Genomic DNA, 23,506 nt, shown 5'->3' on the forward strand with positions numbered 1-23,506 from the left:
ACTCAACCGATTGAGCCACCCTACAAGCATCCTTATTTTAAAGATGAGAAAACTAGGGGTGCCTGACTGGCTCAGTCAGTTAAGTGTCCGACTCTTGATTTCAGCTTAGGTCATGATCTCACAATTGTGAGATCAAGCCCTGTGTCAGGCTCAGTGTGGAATCTGCTTAAGATTCTCTCTCTCTCTCTCTCTCTCTCTCTCTCTCTTTCTCTCTCTCTCTCTCTTTCTCTCTACCTCTAACCCTTCCCTGTTAGTGCTCTCTCTCTCTCTCCAAAAAAAAAAAAAAAAAAAAGTTTATATAATTTGTCCAAGGTCATGTATCTGGTAATGGAGCCAAGGTTCAAACTCAGATAGCTCTTAAACACTATGCTGTCTCATTTCAAGTCAAAGGATCAGTGGATCACCTGCATGGAGAAACTTGTTAAAAATTCAGATTCCTTGGGTGCTTGGGAGGCTCAGTCAGTTAAGCGCCGACTTCAGCTCAGGTCATGATCTCGTGGTTTGTGAGTTCAAGCCCCACTTTGGGCTCTGTGCTGACAGTTCAGAGCCTGGAGCCTGCTTCAGATTCTGAGTCACCCTCTCTCTCTGCTCCTCCCCCGCTCACGCTCTGTCTCTCTCAAAAATAAATAAACTTCAAAAAAATTATAAAAAAATTCAGATTCCTGAGCTCTACTCCAGGCCTACTGAATCACTAAATACTAGATACTGATGTTCAAGGGGAAGATAGGACTAGGTTTTCCAAAGGCCTGTCTCTCTCCTTCCCTGCCTCTCCATTGTGGTTGAGCAAGTTCCTGACCCAGCTAGGCTGGCAGTCCTCTCCTTTCCTCCTCTTCAAAGAGAGCTGCTTCCTCTCCCTCTCTCTCTGCACTGGGGCTCACTTCAGGTCCAAAGTGCTTCCTGACTCTCCCAGAGTGGACAGACTTCTCTGAAACTCATGCCAGAGCTCGGGTCTGTTGCATGCTCCGGGGAGCGGCTGGCAGCTGCCTGGGCCATTCCTCCTTCTCTGACAGAAGGCAACAGCTGGCCAATGAGTCGTCTTCCTGACCAGGACCCCTTGAATCAGGCAGGATATATGGATGTAGACAAGGCCCCTTCTGGGCCTCAGTTTCTCTCTTCATAATATGAGGAACAATTACCTTTGTCTGTGCTCCTTCCTCCTTCCCAGGAAGTGTGCGGAGCACAAAGTAGATTTTATCAAAAGGAATTCTGGGCTCTGGAGAAAGACACTAACAGAACGACCAGCCTCCCCAAATCACAATGATAGGAACAAGAAGAAGAACGAGGACATGGGATCAGCTTGGGAGACCTGAAGAGGAGGCATGCCCCAGAGTTGTGAGGATGTTAGCTGTGATAATTTGGATTCATTATTGACCATAACCTCTGTGCATTCTTAGCTGTGATTCAATTTTAGAAGCCCTGAAGTTCTAGCAACCACTTCTCCCTCTGGAAGAGAAATTGCCTCTCTGACATGTGGATGTGGTCTCATGAGTCTGGGTCACACTCACAAGTGTACCTGTCTATCTACCTCCCAGTACACACACACACACACACACACACACACACACACACACACACACACACATGCTCCAGAGAACTGGAAAAAGCAAGAGATATGGAGTGAGACAAAACTGGGTTTGAATCTTGACTTTTTCATACTCTGTTATCCCTTGCAAGTCAAATAACCTCTCTGAGTTTCTGCTATTTTAAAATGGGACAACAATGGGGCACCTGGGTGGCTCAGTCGGTTAAGCATCTGACTCTAGGTTTTGGCTCAGGTTACGATCTCACGGTTTGTGAATTCAAGTCCCGCACTGGGGCTCTGTGCTGACAGTGCAGAGCCTTCTTGGGATTCTCTCTCTCTCTCTCTCTCTCTCTCTCTCTTTCTCTCTCTCTGACCCTCTCCACTCTGTCTCTCTCAAAGTAAATAAATTGTACGAAATGTTTAAAAAATTAAAAAAATAAAATGGGACAACAATAAGTCCTAACTTTTCTGTTATCCTGATTTGCTATAGGGAGCAAACTAGACAATAACTTATAATCCCATCAAGTGCTGGATTCTGGGTGCACAGACACCAGCATACATGCATGTATATACTCCACACAGGTTCACACTGGGGTACACTCACATCCAGATGACATACACAAGCCTGCCCCGGAATAATCACACAAGCACCTCCTTGCCAGCCACAGCTCTCTGGCTCAGAGCAGGCCTGTCTTTCCTAACCCTCATCATGATTTGCAGGGCGGCAGCCTCTTCTGGTTTGTTTTTTACTCACACCAGGACCCAGGGGACTTACAAGGAGCACAATAAAAGCCTAGCCAATCTGGCATTGTGCCCCACTTCCCTTCCACATAAAGGCTGTCTAACCACCAGGCATCTGGCCTGAAAGGCTGGCCAGGACCTGCTCAGCATCTGTTGCTTTGCTTAAAAGACCTGCTAACAGGAAAGTGTCTGGTTCCTTTCCACCCCAAACAGGAAGTGCCTGCCACTGTCCAGAGGATGGGGTAGCTGGTCATTTATAAGAAATCAACCCTTGCCTTGCAGAGCCTTGGGGTAATCTTCGTGGGATGCTTGCTCTCTAGGAAGGCTGGAAGAGCAGGGTTCCAGGGACACCTCCTGGGATAGCGGTGGGAAGGTGGTGATGATGGCTAGGACTACTTACTGCCTGTGACACCTGGCACAGAACAGGCTGTCGGTCTCTGAACAACACTCATGAACACTTACTCTGTGCCCAAGTTCTAGAGAAGGTCTTTGAGCTTGAAGAACTTACAGACAAGTCAGAAAGACAAATCATGCCATCCCCCCACCCCATTTATTTATTCGTTCATTAAACACAAGGTTGTCTTCCTTCCCTTAAAAAAATTGTGTTTTTTTTTTTTTTTTTTTTTTTTTTTTTAGTGCCTACTGTTTCAGGCACTGTGTGGGGCACTGTGGAGTTCAGAGGGGAACCAGGCAACCCAGCTAGAGAACAAATCAGCCTGTTATCAGGTAGGCAAGCCTGGGATAATGTGGTGCAACTGAGAGTTCCATAGGGTTTCAAAAGAGACAAAAGATCATTGTTTTTTTTCTCTGGTGGGAGCAGTAGTCTTACTGCTTTCTCTCTTGCCCCCTACGGTCCACTCTCATGACAGCAGCCGGAGCAACCACAGTAAAACAGGTCAGACTGTCCTATGGTGGCTCTGCTAAGTGGCTCCCTCTCCTGGCTTCCCTTCTCACTCTAGGAAAGTTCACAGTCTACAGGGGCCTATAAGACCTTACACAGGTGGTGGAAGGTTGGAAAGCCAAAGAGGGGTGGAGGCAACTCCAAAATTAATCAACATCACTAAGATTCTACCAGCTATAGGACGGAGGGATGAAGGGAGGATTGGGGCTACAGGATCCCAGGAGCCAAGGCCATGAATAGAAATGATCTCTGGGGGGCACCTGGGTAGCTCAGTTGGTTGAATGTCCGACTCTTGATTTTGGCCCAGGCTCGTGGGTTGGAGCCCCGTGTCGGTTTCCTCGCTGGGTGTGGAGGCTGCTTAAGATTTTCTCTCTTCCTTTCTTTCTGCCCCTCTCCTCGACTCTCTCTCTCTCTAATAATAATATTATTATTATAAAGAAATGATCTCTCGAGAAGACAGTTGCTACCCGAGACACCCCTGTAGCAGAGAAGGAGGGGTAGACATAACCCTGGCTCTTCCCTTTTTTCTACTATCTGATTTCCCACCAGGATGCCCAGGGGCTGATTCTAGCTGGAAGCTACTGCCTGAGGGACTCTCTGAAACTGGAATGTAGCTTAGAGGGGTTAGCTCTCCAAGTGAGGATTTGAGGAATGCATCAGGGGCAAACAGGCCCAGTACTAAGACCTTCCCTGGTACATTCTGCTAAAGCTGGTGTGTGCAATGTATCTGCTGTCTTCTATGACTATGCAGAGTGAGTCCAGGATAGTGGATACAGAGGGAGCAAGATCCTGTAGCTTGAAGAATGACTGCGTGAAGGTCGAAGGTGGTTACAGACAATCATCCCCAGGCAAAAGCCTGGAAGACGGGGGGCACAGAACTCAATCTGTGAGTCAGTTTGTGGTAGAGAAGCGCCCTTGGAAAGAAGCTCCAGAGAAATACAGACTTGGAAGGAGTTCTCGGTTTCACGTTTGAGAGACCAGGGACACTGTAAAAAGAACCTTGCACTTAGTCCAAAGGCCTGGATATGAGCTCTGCTTCTGTCCCTAATTTTCTGTGTGAACTTGGTAGAGTTTCACCTCCCTGAGCTCCAGTGTTCTCATCGACAAAATGTGGATAACAGCAAGACCTATTTCACGGGGATGTCCAGAATGTTAAAAGAAATAATGAATATAAAAAACTAAATGTCACTCCTTTGATTAGATCCCTCAGAAGTGTCCTATGGTTTGTTTGTTTAAAGGATTTTATTTTATTTTAAAGGGTTCTACTTTTTTATAGAAGTTTATTATTTTGAGAGAGACAGAGACAATGCAAGTGGGGGAGGGGTAGAGAGAGAAGGAGAAAGAGAGAATCCCCATGGCTCAGCACCATCAGTACAGAGCCCAAGGTTGGACTTGAGCCCATGAAACTGCGAGATCGTGACCTGAACTGAAACCAAGAGTCAGACACTTAACTGACTGAGCCACCCAGGCACCCCTTGAAGGACTCTCTCTCTATTTTTTTAATTTTATTTTTTATTTAGGGGCGCCTGGGTGGCTCAGTCAGTTAAGCATACAACTTCCACTCAGGTCATGATCTCGTGGTTCGTGAGTTCGAGCCTCAGGTCAGGCTCTGTGCTGACAGCTCAGAACCTGGAGCCTGCTTCAGATTCTGTGTCTCCTTCTGTTTCTGCCCCTCCCCCACTCATGCTCGTGAGCTCTCTTAAAAATAAATAAACATTAAAAAAATTTTATTTTTTATTTTTTAAAATTGACATCCAAATTGGGGCGCCTGGGTGGCGCAGTCGGTTAAGCGTCCGACTTCAGCCAGGTCACGATCTCGCGGTCCGTGAGTTCGAGCCCCGCGTCGGGCTCTGGGCTGATGGCTCAGAGCCTGGAGCCTGCTTCCGATTCTGTGTCTCCCTCTCTCTCTGCCCCTCCCCCGTTCATGCTCTGTCTCTCTCTGTCCCAAAAATAAATAAACGTTGAAAAAAAAAATTGACATCCAAATTAGTTAGCATATAGTGCGACAATGATTTTAGGAGTAGATTCCTTAGTGCCCCTTACCCATTTAGCCCATCCTCCCTTTCACAACCCCTCCAGTAACCCTCAGTTTGTGCTCCATATTTATGAGTCTCTTCTGTTTTGTGAAGGACTCTATATTTTAAAGTAATCTCTCTGCCCAATGTGGGACTCAAACACCACCCCGGGATCAAGAATTTCATGCTCCACCGACTGAGCCAGCCAGGCTCTCCTTCCCTATTGTTTTTTTTTTTTTTTTTTTTAAAGTTTATTTATTTAGTTGGAGACAGAGAGAGAGGGAGAGAGAATCCCAAGCAGGCTCTGCATTATCAGTGCAGAGCCCCACACGGGGCTTGAACTCATGAACCTTGAGATCATAACCTGAGCCTACACCAAGAGTCAGATGCTTAACTGACTGAGCCACCCAGGTGCCCCCCCCCCCATCATTGTTTTTAATTTAATATCCAAGCTCCTCTGCAAAGCACACAAGACTCTTCAAGATGTGGCTTCTGTCTACTTCTTTCACCCATTTATCATTTATCACCACTCTCTACCCGTGCAACTCCACAGACCAGACAGACAGAACCATTTGCAATTCCCAGAATTTTGCTTTCTCATAGTCTTTGCAAATACAGTCCTTTCCGCCCACAGCATGCTATTCCTGATACACATCCCTTGTCTAATTCCTGTTCTTTCTTCAAGGCTCAGTTTAGGAGGCATCTCCTCCAGGAAGCCTTCCTTAATATCCCATCCGCCCTTCATGTGGGCTGGGCCATTACTCTCTTTTCAGAGGACACTCTGCATTGTCCAATTCTAGCACGTGCAGTAGTTATTGGAATTAAAGATTTGTACCGTTCCTCTTTATGAGACTGCAGTTCCTGGGGGGCAGTGGCCATTGTGCTTCCTATTTCCCAACCTGCAGGGCTTGACATCTAGTAGACCTCAGGAGTGGCAGCTGAGTGAAGAAGAATGAATGCATGCATGAATGAATGGATGGAGATACAAACTTAAAGTGTCAGTGGTGAGCAACACTTTTTGAATTTTCTTAAATTCATCTAAAAAATTTTTTCTTAAATTCATCTTAAAAAAAAAAGAACACCCAACTGCAAGTAAAATTTTAAAAAGTGGAAGAACAATCTAGAAGTTTCCCCCATTTCTCACCCAATTCTCTCCTGCTATTGCACATGCCCATCATCTCCTCCTCTGGGTTGCCTTCCTCATCGTATATGCTGAATGACTGAATCATTTTTAGTCATGAAGGACTTTTTATTCCTTTAACCCTGCTTGTTTGGCGCAATCCAGAGAGCTCTGTGACCCTCTATATCAAAAGTGGAGTGTACAATTACTGCTAGTATAATTAAGAGAGATGACCTCATGTCTTTTTCTTTTCTGGCCTGAGATGTTATTCTGAACTTACCCCTCTATTTCCACCCCCAACTGGCTCCTCTTCCTGTTCCCTATCACAGTGAGTGATACCACCATCTGACCACTTGTCCAAGTGGAAAACTCAGAATTCATGCCCAGATTTTTACTCTCCCTTAGCTGCTCCCTCCTAAGTTGGTCACTAGATCTTGTCCTATCATGTAAGTAAGTATCTTAACTTACCTTCATCTCCACAACTACAACCTAAGTCTAGGCCACTGCGATTTCTCACCAGAATTATTGCATTGGTCACCAAATTGGTCTCCCTGCTTTTAGGCACCTCTCACCTCCATACATTTTTAAAAAATTAATTAATTTATTGTTTAATTTACATCCAGGTTAGTTAGCATATAGTACAACTGATTTCAGGAGTGGATTCCCTAATGCCCCTTACCCATTTAGCACCCCCCCCCCGCCACAACCCTCCAGCAACCCTTTGTTCTCTATATTTAAGAGTCTCTTATGTTTTGTCCCCCTCCCTGTTTTTATATTATTTTTGCTTCCCTTCCCTTATGTTCATCTGTTTAGTATCTTAAATTCCTCATATAAGTGAGGTCATATGGTATTGTTCTTTCTCTGACTGGCTAATTTCACTTAGCATAATACCTACCAGTTCCATCCACGTAGTTGCAAATGGCAAGATTTCATTCTTTTTGATTGCTGAGTAACATTCCATTGTGTGTGTGTGTGTGTGTGTACACCCCCCCCCCCACATCTTCTTTATCCATTCATAGGTCAATGGACATTTGGGCTCTTTCCATACTTTGGCTATTGTCAATAGCGCTGCTATAAACATTCACCTCTATACGTTCTTCATACTGCAGCCTGAAAATGCAACTGGGACCTTCCTTTAAAATCCTCTGGCTCCCCACTGCCTTCAAGATAAAGCACAAACCCTAACATACCGTATTTTACAAGGTATCAGCTATTTAGCCCTCTACTTTTCTGTCCTCACCTATCATCCTCATTCATCCCTGGAAGGTAAACTCCAAACGTATGGAATTACGTGTTTTACAACTAGTGTAAGGCACTTTACCCCACTTCTCATCATCTATGGCTTGACTCAGATGTTGCGTAGCCTGCAGGGAAAATGTTCTTTCACCTCATTTAATACTCTAAAACTCAAATCCCTACTAGGCAGTACAGCGTAACGGTTAAACCCACAGGCATTGGTGTCTGGTTACTAGGATTCGAATTCCACGTTGGCCATTTACTAGTTGTGCGACCTAGGGCAAGTGAATAATCACGTCTGTAACGTCAGGATTTCATCAGTGTGTTGTGAGAATTAAATGAGATGATGTAAGGTGCCTGATAGAGTTAGCCAATTATAACAGCCCCGAATAGTAAGGCTCTACCTCCCACCCCGCCACATTCTCAGGACCAGGTGTGTGTGTGCTTTCGTTTTAATGCACACGTTTATTCCAGTATCAGCCTTGTAGTCCGTGTTTTACTTGACAAGGTAGTTAGACCTGGAGGCGCTCACGACTTTCCGTCCCCGAGCTCGGCGACACAGAACGCCCCGAGGTGGCTCCAGCTGCCTGCAACCAAAGAGGAGCGAACTAGGGCATACCATTCGAAATCTTAGGGGAAGAAAGGCTTTCTCTAACCAAATAGTCTGTGTTTATAAAGTCTCCCCTCTTTCGCTTCCTAACCTCGAATTCTGTCGGGTGCAATCAAAGTGAGAAACGGCACTAAAGGTGGGAGGGAGAGACAAGATCTAACTTCCTCCCCCATGCTATTCGCGGCATTGGTACTTTCTCTTCTCAATTCCCTCTCAATAATGGTACCGTTCGCGGAGGGGAGGACGGAGAGGCATTGTGAAGTCCTCAGGGCTAGGAGGCTGGTACTCGTACAGAACCACCCCTCGCGCCCTGGCGCTGTGGTACCGCCCACTGCCCTCTGATTGGCTGCCGAGGCCCCGCAGTCGGGCTCATCCCGCCGCGCCGCCCTCAGTACAGCTCCGGCCGCCGCGCCGCCTGGCTCTCGTATTCCTTGTTCTCGGCGGGCTCTGGGGGCTCCGCGCTGCGGCCGTTAGTCATGTCGGGTAGGTGACTCCTTCAGCGAGCAGCGGCAGCGGCGAGAAGGGACCTGGCGGGGTTGGGACGTCTTCCCGCCCACCGGAGGGCCCCGAGGGAGAGCCTCCGGCCCTGAGGGAGGCTTGGGTGGGGGGGCGGCCGCGGCCGCCGCCATGTTGGACTGAAGGGACGCACGCTCCCAACGCTCTCCGTCTGCAAATCACGGCGGGAGCGCTTCGGGCCCCTCTTTTTTGACCCTGTCCTTGGAAGCTGAGGAGACGTGCCCCTCCCGGGGAGGGTGTGTGAGTTGGGGGGGCGGAGGCCGTCTACGCCATCACAGGGGCGGGGGGAGCCCGTGATTAGAGCATCCGCCTGAGAGAATCGGTGCTTCTGGTTCTCCGCTCCGCCTCAGATCTTTCAGCGAGGCCTCGGGCCAGTCGTCTCGCCGCCTCGTACCTCAGTTTCCCCATCTGTGAAGTGGAGCTGGGCCTTCCTGACTCACCCATTCATCAGGTGGGGGTCTTGACGCTCTGGGAGCCCTTTGAAAGGACGTTGCCTTGCACGAAATCCTCCTTCTCGTCATTCCCTCTACCGTAACCACCCGGATTCGAACGGGGGTGTTTGCATATAATTCAGCTTCCTCCTCACCCTGCTGTCGTTCTTCTCCCTTCTCCAGTTGTTTATCTCCTGCAAGAGCCTGAAAGTGAGCCTTTTCTATTCTGGATAGACTCCTGTAGGTACATGTGGCATTTACCTTAACACATGCAGACCAGAGGAAAGGCAGTCTTACACGAAGCATTTAAATTGATAGAGCACCCCGCCTCCCCCCCACCCCCTCCCACCTCCCCCACCCCCATCGTTGTGTGGAAGAGAAAGAAAAAGGCACTGATCTCTTCGGGATAGTCCGTTGAGATCCTGCTGTAAAGTCTGGAACACGAATGTTCTCTAGATGTAGCAGTCTTGGCTCACCACACAAGGTCCTCTGTTAGGGTACCTTACAGGCTGCAAAGACCCAGCCATCCACTTGCTAGAAACCATCAGGAGAGCTCACGTTTCACATGGAAAAGCAGAACATTTCTTTGAAGCCATCTGATTGGGATGAAAGTGACTGCTGGCGCAGTCTTTTACATGGTCTAAGGGAGAGCCTTAAAACATACACGAAATCCCCCAGTAACACAGTTTTGCAAAAGGATGGAAACGTGTGACAAAAAGCGAGTAGGTGGAGATGAGACCAAATTTGCAAGAATGGTTGGACAGGATAAGAAACATTCCTTAGATTGACATTGACATTAAGCCTGAATATTGAGCTTTTGTGGAAAGGGGCGCCTATCTGATGGAAGAGGCTGTTAACTGCACAGGATTCTTGCCTCTTTCAATTTCTATTTAATCCTTGCTCAAACAAGAATTTCTTACTCCAAAGTAAGTACGTCTTTTACCAGGTGCAGAATTTGGGATGAAATCTGGTAAAGCTCCACAGAAGTATGTAGAAGTATACCCTTAGGAGATGTGTAACCCATGTATGATTAAAAAATAAATAAAAAGATTCTCCTACCCTCATGGGGAAATTTACCATTTCAATGAACATTAAAAACTAATGGTGTGTCTTGATTTTTAACATTTTTATTGGTATAAAACAATGACATTTTTATAGGACTGGGTAGCTTTTGTGGAAAATTAAATTTTAGAGGTTACTTACCATCTGTAAAATCCAGGATTTAAGTGTGTCATATTAGTGTGAAAGCTAGTTTATCCATTAGTACTGATCTTCAAAGTACCAAGACACTAGACATTTGTCACTGTGTAATTTAAGTTTTTTTAAATACAAGATTGGCTTTCACATGTGAAAACTTTATAATAATTGTTTTTAAGTTAAGTCCATTAAAGCTAGAATCTTTAAGTTCTACTTAGTGTTCTATGCTGTTTATACATTTTGTAAAACATGTACAAAAATACTTTTGACTTTGTATAAAAATGAGAATAATGCTTTTGACTTGTTTTTTGGTGAACGTTTCAGTTAATAAATTTAACAGTAAATTCCCCCTAACCAGCTAATTGTTTTAAGTTTAGTTAAATCCTTTAAACATTTCAAACTCAACCACTCCAGATGCCTGACAGGACAGACCTATAAATTAAATAAAAGTGCTTACATAGTTAATAAGTCAAAATTGTAAATACTGTAAGTCTGACTCTCAGACATTTGGATATTGTTTACAAGTGTGAATTATCTGACATCTTCAAGTTAGAATCGAATCTAATATCACTTATACAAAAATTACAAAGTTAGCGTACTTATTTTGGTATATGGCAGACCAAAATAAATTGAAAATCCTCTATCTACAAACACTTAAAGATGCAAGAATTTACAAAAAAAGAAAGGGCAAGACCTAGCTGCCAGAAATGAAGTAGAAGCCGGATATGGCTAACTTGATGGTTGCCCTGAAGAGGAGGAGGGTGTAGGTCTCATCATTTAGAGACTTGGGTTTTATTACCCAAGTGACTAAAGGGTAGGAGATGGAGCCTTGAGACCATTAGAGCCAAGTAATGGGAACTGAGACCTTACATGTAACGTATATGTTTGAAAGACTTCAGTGAAAGGATTAACTAGAAAAAAACTTTGTATCAGCATAACGGATAGCAAAGTTTGGGCCCTGAATGAAAAAAAGTCTGTCCTGATAGCTTGTAACCTGGGAACTGCTTCATACAATTTGGGTGTACGTTTAAGCTAGGTATGGGACTCCAGGAAAACTTAAGCCAAGAAATTAACCAAAATTGGTTCTGGGCTGGTAATAACTTTGGGGGTCCTCGTAGAAACAAACGAAAAGCTTTTTTTTGGTGGAAACTTCACAGCATAGGTCACAGGAATCTTCTATAAAAAATAAGCCTTGCAAAAGATGAATTCACAGTAAAAAATTGTAGAACTTGAAACAGTTCACCAAAATGATGGTTTGTGACAAATGGAATTAGAACCCCTGCAGGTAATCTGAAAGCAAATATGCTTAAAATTATTAAAAACCTAAAGGAGTCAACTTTAAGACCAAGACGTTCTGAAGAAAGGCCATGCTGATATGAAAAGAACCAAGTATATCTTCTAGAAATAGAAATAATGCATAAGTTGAATTGCAGATCTAGCAGAAGAAATAATTAGTGAAGTGGAAGACCTCTAATTACCCACAATTCAGTTCAGAAGGAAGAGATGAAAAACAATATTAAGAAACAGATTGAGAAGTCCTGTCATTTAATATGCGTATAATGTGTCTGCTAAGAACATGGCGAGGAATCACTATTATAGTTGGGAATTTTCCAAGATTGGTGAATATTTTGGGACAAAAAGCAGTAGTCCCAAGCATGGAACATAAAAACCAATTAATAACGATATATGTTGATGTGAAATTGCAGATTATGAAATATCAGTAAATAGGAAAATGGTAGTACACTTAAAAGTTTTAAGAAGCCAGAAAATGAACTGATCCAAGGACTAGTGAATCCAGAAAAGGGAAACAGGATGCAAAAAACAGTATACAAGAAGCAAACACAGTAAATAAAAAGCAAATATTGATGGTATGGAACATCAAAGATTAAAATGATTACATTTGGACGTTAAATGGAAGCAAAAGTGAAGTCTGTGATTGCCATTATAGTATTAAGATTCTAGTAGAGGTTGGAGATTGTGAAGTTTGTCCAGAATGCATGTTAAAAATTGAACATTAAATTATGAACGGTAACTTATTGAGAACAAATTGAATGTTTAACTTTTTTTTTTATTTTTTTTTTTAATTTTTTTTTTTTTCAGCGTTTATTTATTTTTGGGACAGAGAGAGACAGAGCATGAACGGGGGAGGGGCAGAGAGAGAGAGGGAGACACAGAATCGGAAACAGGCTCCAGGCTCTGAGCCATCAGCCCAGAGCCCGACGCGGGGCTCGAACTCACAGACCGCGAGATCGTGACCTGGCTGAAGTCGGACGCTCAACCGACTGCGCCACCCAGGCGCCCCAGTTGAATGTTTAACTTTTAAAGCAGTAGAGGAAAAAGGAGTAAAGAAAATCCAGTAGGAGGCAGGAAAAGAGTTAAAGGAGAAAGAAAACCCTAGTAGGTAGAAAAATCCAATATAGGTGTGTAGGAATAAATAGTAAAAGTATGAAAACACCAGTCGAAAGAGTTCACATTGGGGGAAAAAAAGATCTGTTATGTTCAGAAATGATACACCTAAAACACGAATGTTGGAGGTATAGAGACAGAAAAAGATTAACCAGGCAAACACCCACCAAAAGCAAGATGCTGTTTAGGTATGTTACCAGTCAAAATAAAGTTTGGACATTTTTAATTATGCTCTTCATGTAGTGTTAAAATGGAATTTATCAGGAATATATAAATCTGTACTTTTATGTGGCTAACAATATAACCTCAAAATATAGAAAGCAAAAAAAACCCTAACAAATCTATGGTCAGATGGAAGTTTTCTAGCATACCTTTCTGTGTAATAGATTAGGCAGACCAAATGTTAAGAAGGGTATGAATGATACAATCAACAAATATCTAGACTTAGAGAATTTATTCAACATTTAGCTAATACACAGTTCTTTTCAAGCACATGAGGGCCATTTATGCAAGTAAAGTATTTACCAAGGGGAAAAACAAACAGCAAATCCTAATAAGTACCAAGAATAATACAGAAAATACTTTTTTAGCCGCAATGGAATATAATTAGACAAAAACAGAGAATCAAAACCCTATACATTTGGAAATGAAAGCATTTCTAAATAATTCATGGATTTAGACACAGGGCTCAAGTGTCAAGTACTCAGTGAGTAGTGGTTTGAAATGCTATAAAGAAACTCATTTTCTCTGATGAGTGTAAAACATCTGTACTTTCTCACTCAAGTATTTATACTAAAGGCTGTGTTTATTGGTCAATATGTTATATCTTCCAGAGTTTTAAAGTCAGCCAGCTAAAGAAGTCAGATTTGTAGTTTCGGAGGAATGAAATGATTGGGTTAAAATTATAGACTCATTAGATTTGAACCAGGGTCACATGACCTATATGCTGTGTACTTCTATAATTTTGCTTGAGCCAAAGGCTAATAAACAGGTCTGTCATTGAGAGAACCCACATCCATGCCTTAGGATGTAATTGAAGCTAAAGCTTCATTTATGCCTGGAGTAACTTCAGTTTTACTCATATATTCCACCACCTTCATAATCCTTTCCAGTTTCTGACTTGGTTGAAGCTAATTTCTCATTTGGTAGATGCATCTAATCTCTTTATGGTCCATTTAGATTCTGTGTCCTTTTTGCATTTTATTTGGTCATTAGCTAGAAGTCTGATAATTTTATTATGGGTGTGGTAGTGATGCAGTTTTTTTCTTTTTCATCTCAGCCTTCTGTCTTTTACATTCATAGAAGTAGTTAAGATTTCATTCAATATTCTTGAAATGAAAATATTAACTATTAATATTTAAAAGCAATAAATATTTTAAAAGTAATTTGTTCAGCCTGATTGCAGATCTCTACTACAGAAAAGTGGCAGATCTGATGTTTTCATATTGTAGCTTAATGTGAATTGAATGAAAAAGTTACTGATTTGATTTCTGGTGGTTTTCAGAACTGTTTGACAGCAAATGATTTTGTTTCATATCAGATGAGGTTGTGCCTAATGGTCAGCAGTTTCAGACAGTCATTTTTTGCAGCTGAAAGAGTATTTCATATAATATTACTCATTCATCGCTAATAAACTTCGGTCATTAATTTGACACTGAGTAGAAACCTAAAGGAGAGAGCCTCTTCAAAAGTTTATGATATAATTGACATTTTGAAGTATGAAGAAAAAGCTCATAGTTCAAAAAAATTTTTTTTTTGCCGTACTTAATTCATGCCTTCCTTGGTATCTTTTGTTGCCAAAAAGGAAGCTGGAAGTAGGTATTGCTGAGTTGGTATACTGATTGGCCAAGTCCCTGAAAGCTTGGTAAAGTTGAGGATAAACAACTAACTTAGCTGCTTTTGTCGGAGATCTGTTTGTTGCTGCTGACAGCCAGAGCAGTCTAATACAGGGGAAAGGTATATATGTTGGGCTGGTGAGGATATGCAAGTCAGTGTAATCCTGGGGATTTATCTCGTCAGAGTGTGTGTCTTCCCCTGCCCCCATTTGGTCTTGGTTAGTTTCAGTAGATGTCTTTTTGTACACAAAGATAGCTTGAGCTTTGAGTTTTTGTTAAAAGGATGGATTTTTCACTGATTTACATTTGTTTGCTTGGTTCTTGTGACCGTCAGGACACATTTGTAGAGTAGTTGTTTTCAAAGATGTAAACAAATCTTTCCACAGTATTTTTAAATAGTTTTCCTTCTGTAGTTAATATTTATGACATTTTCTTATCACATTTCTTCTATAAGAGCTAAACTCAGCCTTTGAGGGAAGAATAATTTTAAATAAGATTTAAAATTCTTTTTATGTGTTTTAGATTCTGGAAGTTACGGGCAGTCTGGGGGTGAGCAGCAAAGGTAAAGTATACGTATATTTTAATAATACCATGTAAGAGTAGAACTCAGAAAAAAAAGATGAATTTAGTTAGGGTTTCCTTTTGAGATTTGGTATCTGGATTTCTAAAAGAGTTAAATATTAGCTTGTCAAGGAAAAGAGTCGGACTGTGTACATACATACTAAAACAATTTTTCCTTTTTTTAAAAAAAAAGCCTGTTTGAATCAGTAAATTCAGATACCCCCTAGAAATTAAGACAAATCTCATAGGTATTTTAAAGATTGTTTTCTTTAGGAAATTTTTAAAAAGTAGTTTCTTAAGTCCTTAAAAGGATTTAAACAATTCAACCAATATTACAAGTTTTTAGAGAAAGCATTTCAGTTTTTGGTTGTATAAAATGCTAATATTTTTTTCAGAGCAGATTTTCTTGAAGCACTATAATAGAAATGCTTAGCATTTTAAAAAGACTTCTTACCGTGCTCACAGTAAAAAGAAAAGTCTGTTTTTATGTGACCATATACATGCAGTAGGGTTCTTTTACTTGCCAGGAACACAGTCTTCATCTTGCACTATAAATGTTTTGCAGCTCAATGTGAGATACTCAGAATAGCATCTCAGGTATCTTCTGTCGTCAGGTTTTAAGCTCCATGAAAACAAAACTAGTTTGACTTTTTTATTCTCCTAAGATAGTGCTAACCTTATAGTAGGCAACTAGCAAATGTTTATTCACTGAAATGTATTTTATAAAGTAAAATTGTGTTAGTATTTGATAGTTCTAGAATAATAAGGTGTTTTTTTTTTTTTGGCAAATATTTTATCTTATTTTGGCAGGCATATATTCAGAAAGTTTGTTTCTGACTTGTTAGGGTTTACATGCTATAAAATTGAAGAAAATTCAGTTCTGAGGAAGGTACATTTATTCAGTCTATGAACTATATGCTAGGCTGTGCAATGACACAATATAATTTCATTCAGTGATAAGACTCAGAAGATACACATGTCTCTACCGAGGCACAAAAATTGGACTTTTAGTGCCTATGGTGCCTTTTCTAGGAAGATAAAGGCAGATTTAAGGCAGATGGTAGGAAGAAATTAACCTGTAAAAACATAGCTAGTTTGATGAAAGCACTAAAAAAGTCCTCATTTTTCTGCTTCAGATATTATGGGTTTTGCTTCCATGTAGTCACTCCCACACGCAGGTATAATTCTCTTGAGATTTTCTAGCTCTAGTGAAGTTTTATTTGTGGGATATTGTTAGAGTGAAACTTTTGGTGCTTGTTTGGCATTCAGGAGGCCTGGGAGTGACTTCATTTATGTCTTTACACTGTTTGGTCACCACCTTTAAATTTAGACTCTAGGAGGCAGATTGACAATTTCTCAGAAGAAAAGCTTGTATGGAGTTGAAAGTTGAAAATGAAGATAGGGCTTTTTTTGGTTTTTGTTTTTAAGCTTTTAAAATTCTAGCACATCTCTTTCAAATAGTACATTTTTCTTTTACAGTTATTCTTCCTATGGAAATCAAGGCAACCAAGGTTATGGACAAGCACCACAAGTAGGTTAAAATATAAATTATGTGTTTCATAAATAATTATTCTTATTTTAAGTAGGTGATGAAACTTGTATTTACCTAAATTTCAGAGCTATTCTGGCTATGGACAAACTACTGATACCTCATATGGACAGAACTATGGCGGCTACTCCAGCTATGGACAAAGCCAATCAGGTTAGACTTGTTTGTTAAATTTGCTATTTTAGAAATTTAAAAATCAGATCATTTACTAAATGGTATATCCATCCAACCTTAGGTTATTCACAGTCCTACAGTGGTTATGAGAATCAAAAGCAGAGCTCATATGGCCAGCAGTCTTATAATAACCAGGGACAGCAAAACACGGAATCATCAGGAGGGTAAGGAAACAGTAAAGGCACTGAGATTATGTCGGGCAGTGGAAATAACACTTCGGGTATTAAATAGACTTTGCCATCAAATTCCTAGCTTTAAACATTTTTTCAGAAAAGTTTTGATGAAGTATGAATTTCATAGTTTTGTGTTATAAATGTGGAAATTGTCACCAATGTCATTTGATTCTTATGATGTGGTTATTTGTAAAATTACTGTTGAGGTGTATGTAAATGCACATGATTTAAATGTTAAAAAGGAAAATTTTGACCTCTGCTTTATACCTGAGATTAAATAAAAACCTAGCTATAAAAGGACACTTCTCAGTGCTTACTTTTATTTCCATTTTATTTTTTAGCCATTTTAATGTATTACCTTTATTACCTTTTTAGGGACAAAAATATTTAAAAAGTGCCAAAACCTATCCACATATTTCAGATACTCTAAATATATTTTATTAATATAGGTAGGTAAATACATACCAGCAAGTTTACAGGTTTAAGTATTTTTTTGGGGGGGGGGGTTTGGTTTTATAGTTTTTAAGTTTCAGATGAGAGGAGGCTGTTCTTATTACTAATTTTAGTGATAGCAACTTAATTTTTTTTTATTGTGCTTTACATTTTCTAAAATGCTTTTGCATTCCTTAATTTATCCTTAACCACTATGACATAGTGTCAGTAATTATCCCCATTTTGCAGAGGTAAAGAGAAGTTATTAAGATTATGTAACCTGTTAAGTTACATAGCTGAAAAATGAGGCAAAAACTGAGCTTACTAGTATTCTCTCTGCAGTGAAAAAAATTATTCTAAGTGAAATTCAGTTAAATAAAAACATTGGGGAAAGATTTATGAGGTTGCATTGTCAGTGTTATAGATATGAAAGTGTTTTGAAAAGTAGAAAAATAGAGTAGAAGGAAGATCTCTTCAACCCCTGTTGGTTAGTTTTAAATTTAGAAGAATCCTTTAAAAGGATGCATTTTTGGAAGCGTAACATGTAAATGCAAACCAAAGAAATGTGTTAGATTTGGTCTGACCACCGTTTTAATGGGAAGTGCTAGGTGCACCGGGGTGGCTCAGTCAGATAAGTGTCTTGAATTTGGCTCAGTTCATGATCTCATGGTTTGGGGGGTCAAGCCCCACGTCGGGTTCTTTGCTGACAGCATGGAGGCTGCTTGGGATTCTCTCTCTCTCCTCTCTGCCTTTCCCGTTCACTCTCTCTCTCAAAATCAATAAATTAAAAAAAAAAAGATGAAGCACTAGGGTTCTGACTGTTGATGTGATGTGCTTTGGGTACAGAGTTGGGGGAACATACTGATCTTTATTAGATTCTTCTCATCTGATGCAGAATAAGATGTGACTATTAAGTTATGAGATTTTTTGTTCCCTTTTTGTAAAAGTAAACATTAGAACTCAAATCCAATTTAAACGTTCCTTTTAACATCCCCATCCTGAGAACAGGTAATTAATAGTCCTGTTGCTCAGAACATACCTAGAAATTTCTTTTTGAATTGCCAGAGATAATAAGAAAGTAGTCTCATTATTTGGTAGAGTATTTTCAGGTGTAAAAAAAAAAAAAAAAAAAAATGGCATCACAAAGCAAGTTCCTTCCTCTAAAAATCTGAAAGCTATCATTGAAGATATTTAGGAGAATGTAATATAGGTTGTAAAGATAATTATAAGAGAATAGTCCCCCCCCCCCCCGCCCCCCATCGCTTGTTGGCCTTTTGGCTATCAAGTGAAGAGAATAGTCCCCCAAATATTATGAGATAACGTTGTTAAATGGCAGAGCTTTTTAGTGTAACTGTTAAAAGGACTCAGCACTTGTGATATATTTGTTAGAGACATATTACTGTACTTTGTGGCACCTTTAATTTTTTTAAATTCAAGGAGATGGTAAGAGGCATAGTGATTTTTTGCTTTACCAGTGTTTTCAGAGGTGCATGTGGTTTTCCTCATAATGTGGGATTTCTTCAGTGATAGTGCAATTGGTTTGAAGGCCATTCCACTGGTGATAAGGAGATTTTGTAGATAAAAGAACTAAATCCTTTGCATCAGAAAGTAGTATTAAATATGGTTGAGGTCTAGCTGGTCAGGCCCCTTCTGTCAGTCTCAGTCAACTTGCTACAGTGAACATAATCCTTCTATAAATTTCCAATTCTTGATTTCTGTTTAGCCAAGGTGGAAGAGCACCTCCGTATGACCAGTCAGACTATGGTCAACAAGATTCGTATGACCAGCAGTCAGGCTATGATCAACATCAAGGTTCATATGATGAGCAGTCAAATTATGGTCAGCAGCATGATTCCTATAATCAAAACCAGCAGTCCTATCATTCACAAAGAGAGAATTACAGCCACCACACACAAGGTATGATATATTATTTTTCTTTTTTCGTCTCAGAATTACATTGAGTTCTGGATTAAAAGACCTACAGGATTTTAGTTGTTTGTATAAATTCAGAGTGACCTTGAATATATGTTCTTCTTTCTTATGGCCATTAAAACTAGTCTATTGGATTTCCATTTCTGAATTTCTCAGAAACTCCCAAATGGTCATATGACTTTTTGATGATTGATTACCTGAATTTCCTTTGTTGTGTCAGTTAACTTTGATCATTTGACAGTGTTGCTGCTACCATTGTTTTGGTAGTGGTGGTATACCTGATATAGAGAAACTACCTATCAGGTATACCTGATATAGAGAAACTAATCACCAGTAATTAACCTTCTCTCACCTCATTTAAGAAGGACCAGCCCTTCTTTCGCTTGTTTTCCTGTAGCACTTAGACTATACCACTGATATTTAGGAATTTGTCCATGTTTCAAGGGCACAAGTCCTGTCTTACTCATTTGTACCTTCATTACCTACTATAGAGCCTGGTTCATAGTAAGTGCTTAATATATATTTGTTGAATAATTGAATAAATAAGCAAATGAGTAAAAGTGGAAGCTTATTCACTGAATATCTTCAGTGAACATATTCACTGAATATGTCTCAGTTTTAAAATCTTTATTTCTTGTCCCTGCTTGATTTACATTTAAGTATTTTTGAGGTGAAGAAATAACTTTTTAAGATTAGGGTTATGCTTTTCATCTAATTTATTAAGATTCTGTACCTAATGTTGCACTTTAGCTATTCCTCATCACCATCACATCAAATGGTGATATCCATGTCACCATTTTGTTATCTGACTACGTAGCAGGACGGAATTTGACACAGATACAATTCCCAAACACATTTAATTCCAGACGTTTTTTTGATGGCTTGCATTTGAATTCTGTATATATGTGCCATATTCCAAAGAATATAATGTATAACCTAAAGAGCCATTCAAGATTATGTTATGGGAAGCCTTTGTCAGAAATGACCCATGGTTATTTATTCATGTGTATATTATTATTATTATTTTTTTGTAGATGACCGTCGTGATGTGAGTAGGTATGGAGAAGATAATAGAGGATATGGCGGGTCACAGGGAGGAGGTAGAGGGCGTGGGGGATATGACAAGGATGGAAGAGGTCCTATGACAGGATCAAGGTAAGTATTTAGGTATAGGTGCCTACATTTCTTCTCTCTTTAATTTTTTAAAATTTTTGTGGCTTTACTTAGCTGGTTTGATTCCAGCATCTGATTTAAGAGGCTTAAGTAGATTATGTTTTAGAGAAGAAGGCAGAAATTCAAAATTGATTTTCAGTCTTCAGATGTCACATAAATTACCTGAGGATAGGCTGTGTTAGTAGTTCGTTTATGTGGTGTATATTAAACACCAGTGGAGAACATTCCCATTTTGGTTGTGATTAAACCACTTAATATGTTTTTCCTGCCAGAGCTATAGAGTCTAAACTCCTTTAAATGATGACTCTGGGAAATCCAAGTATAATATATGTAAAAAATAAAAGGTAAGTTAATTTTAGATTGGAGTGCAGAGAAGCTATTCCTTAATCTTGAATCCCCTTGGGAAGAGAAAATATTAGGTGATAGAATATAAATGTGGGGTTGGCAAATGAGAAAGATTTTTGTAATTAAACTATTTGGTCTCTCTTCTTTAGTAAATAATTATTGGAATAATTAGTGCAGCATTCCCTGTCATTATGTATTTTGTTCAGACTAAGCTGTGGAAAAGAAGACTTTTAAATTCAGCTTTTCTTTTCCAGCTTCCCTTTTCCCTATTGCTAGTATTATCAGGTTTTGGTATTTAATTTTAGTATATGTTATGAGTTGGTTTTAAAATTACTTTTAAATATATCTGTAAATTTGGCACTTTGGCCCTAAAAACAAGAATGAAAAAATAACTGACATTTGTTGAGGACACTCAGGTGAGGTTTTCAGGTTGCAAATTCATGTGTAAAGTACACAGGCCTTAAAAGATAACTGTGTTCCTTGGGAATTGAAATTGTTAGTAGCCTGTTAACTGACACTTAATAATATATCAGTACCAGTTCACTCTTTTGCATCTTAGGGACTGTCTGTCCCCTCAGCTGACCTGAGAGACATACAGCACTGTTATTTCTTCAAGTGAGCCAGGAGTTTGGTCACTGACTTGTATTTCTCTGTGTTTAGTATTCAGTATATTGATATTATGGAAAAACTAAAGCCTAAACTTACTTGGTAAACGTTTATAAGACTGAACATTAAGTCTTTTGATTGATAACCAAAGTCAGTTTACAATATACAAATATGTTGTTGTGTGCTCTTCATTATCAAAGTGAGCAGCCTGCCATCATGTGGATGTAAGTGAACAGTGTTAAGTGACATGGTGCTTACTTTCTACCTAATAGCCTCCCTTTCACCTCAAACAGAATCCCAAACAAGATAACCAACAGGTATATTTAATTTTCCAGCTAATATGTTTTAGATAATTGGCTTCTTTGGAATGCTACATGTTTTGCAGGATATCATAGGTTTAATTTTCTTCATAAGGAAGCTGTATGCTATAAATTAAACTATGACAGTGTCTGAAAATGGTAGAATCCCACTTTTCAGGAGGAGGCAGGTAGGGAAATCTTTAAAAATACATTTTCATCTTTGAGAGATGACTCATCTTAGAATCAGAGATTTGAAAGGGCCTTGAATGAACCTCTTAATAGAAGAGGGAAGCTCCATACCATAACCAACTTGAGAGTCCTATTTTTAATCACCTTTATAATTTCCTTGGCAACATATTTCAGTATAATTTTTGGCCCAGACTTCATCATGAACTAAGTTTTTGATTTTCAAATTGTATTTAGGCTTAGAATCTCTTCACACAGTATCTTATGTAGAAGCCCACTATATCTTAGGTAAAATGATACTGATCTAGTTCATGGTAGGATTGGGGGAGGGGGTCTTGTCCAGTTGTTACCTATACCCTCCCTCCCCCCCCCAAGCCAGTAGATGGCATGTTCATGAAGGGCCTTTTTTAGAAATCCACGTGGATGATGATTATTCTTTGTATTGGGTTGGTAAATTTTTTATATGAAAGGCCACGTAGTAAATATTTTAGGCTTTTTGGGTTTCTGTTGTAACTGCTTACCTCTGCCCTTGTAGCACCAAAGCTGCCATAGACAATATATAAATAAACATGGTTGTGTTCCAGTAAAACTTCATGTACGGATATGGAAATTTGAAGTTCATGTGATTTTCATGTGTTACAATATCTTGCTCAAGATGTGCTTTTTAGCTTATTTATAGGGATAAAGTATTTTGAATTAGAGTAAAAATGCCCAGTTTCAGGATTTTTTTTTCACACTTGGTTTTACATTTAAGTACCAAAAATATCCAAACATTTTTTGTTAGTCGTCATCAACACTCCCATTTGTGTTTCTAATCATCTTAAAAAATTACATCAAGGTTGCAAATACAATCCTTTCAGGGCTGTTTGAAGAATATCTGGCATTAGTTAGGTTTATATTTAAAGAAGAAGGGGCATGGTTTGTGGGTGAGGGTGGGATATGTTGTAAAGGATGGGGTATTCTTAGACTCAGGTTGTATGATTGCTTGGCTAGAGGAAGAATACAAACCAAAAAAGCTGTCAGCTTTCCAAATATGAAAGAAAATGTGTGAAAATTATAGGGACTATAGGAAACAGTGTTTTTCTTGAAAAAGCAGTTGCAGTAAAAAAAAAGAATGAATATCTAATTGTCATTTAAAATTGATCACTTAGTGGACTAGAAGCTTAAGGCTGTAAGATCTCTGTGTTTTTAACTTCAGCATTGTGTGAATGCATTGCAAAATTGCCAGAACTTTATAGATTGCCGTTTTTCATGATTAAGTCATCAAATTAAGTAACTCTTTTCAGGCTTTAATATCTTAAGCTTAAAAAAAGTCATCTTGAATTTTGAGTGTCTTACAGGAATTTTTGATTAGTTCCCTTTAAAATGTTCAGGTGATAGTCTAGAATAGCACTGCCCAATAGAAATGTAATATGGGTCACAAATGTGAGCCACATATGTAATTTTTTTAAGTTTATTTATTTTGAGAGAGAATCTCAAGCCAGCTCTGCACTATCAGCACAGAGCCTGGCATGGGGCTTGATCTCACGGATCATGATATCATGAC

General features: G+C 39.8%; 1 protein-coding gene across 3 annotated transcripts in view; it reads left to right on the plus strand.

Moving 5' to 3' along the window:
• The first annotated feature begins 8,499 nt into the window (after positions 1-8,499).
• The window catches only part of TAF15 (TATA-box binding protein associated factor 15), a 29,108-nt gene continuing 14,101 nt past the window's right edge, over positions 8,500-23,506 (plus strand). Inside the window, exons 1-8 of one of the 3 annotated variants that reach the window (XM_045490537.1) lie at positions 8,500-8,628; positions 15,053-15,092; positions 16,571-16,622; positions 16,709-16,793; positions 16,876-16,978; positions 19,143-19,336; positions 20,386-20,506; positions 21,748-21,792. In XM_045490537.1, coding sequence (XP_045346493.1) covers positions 8,622-8,628; positions 15,053-15,092; positions 16,571-16,622; positions 16,709-16,793; positions 16,876-16,978; positions 19,143-19,336; positions 20,386-20,506; positions 21,748-21,792 — 647 coding nt within the window. In that variant the 5' untranslated portion in view covers positions 8,500-8,621. The remainder of the gene's footprint in view (positions 8,629-15,052; positions 15,093-16,570; positions 16,623-16,708; positions 16,794-16,875; positions 16,979-19,142; positions 19,337-20,385; positions 20,507-21,747; positions 21,793-23,506) is intronic. The other 2 variants (XM_045490538.1, XM_045490539.1) reach the window with 2 other exon arrangements.

The sequence above is a fragment of the Leopardus geoffroyi genome, chromosome E1 (genome assembly GCF_018350155.1).
Source record: "Leopardus geoffroyi isolate Oge1 chromosome E1, O.geoffroyi_Oge1_pat1.0, whole genome shotgun sequence".
Taxonomy (NCBI): domain Eukaryota; kingdom Metazoa; phylum Chordata; class Mammalia; order Carnivora; family Felidae; genus Leopardus; species Leopardus geoffroyi.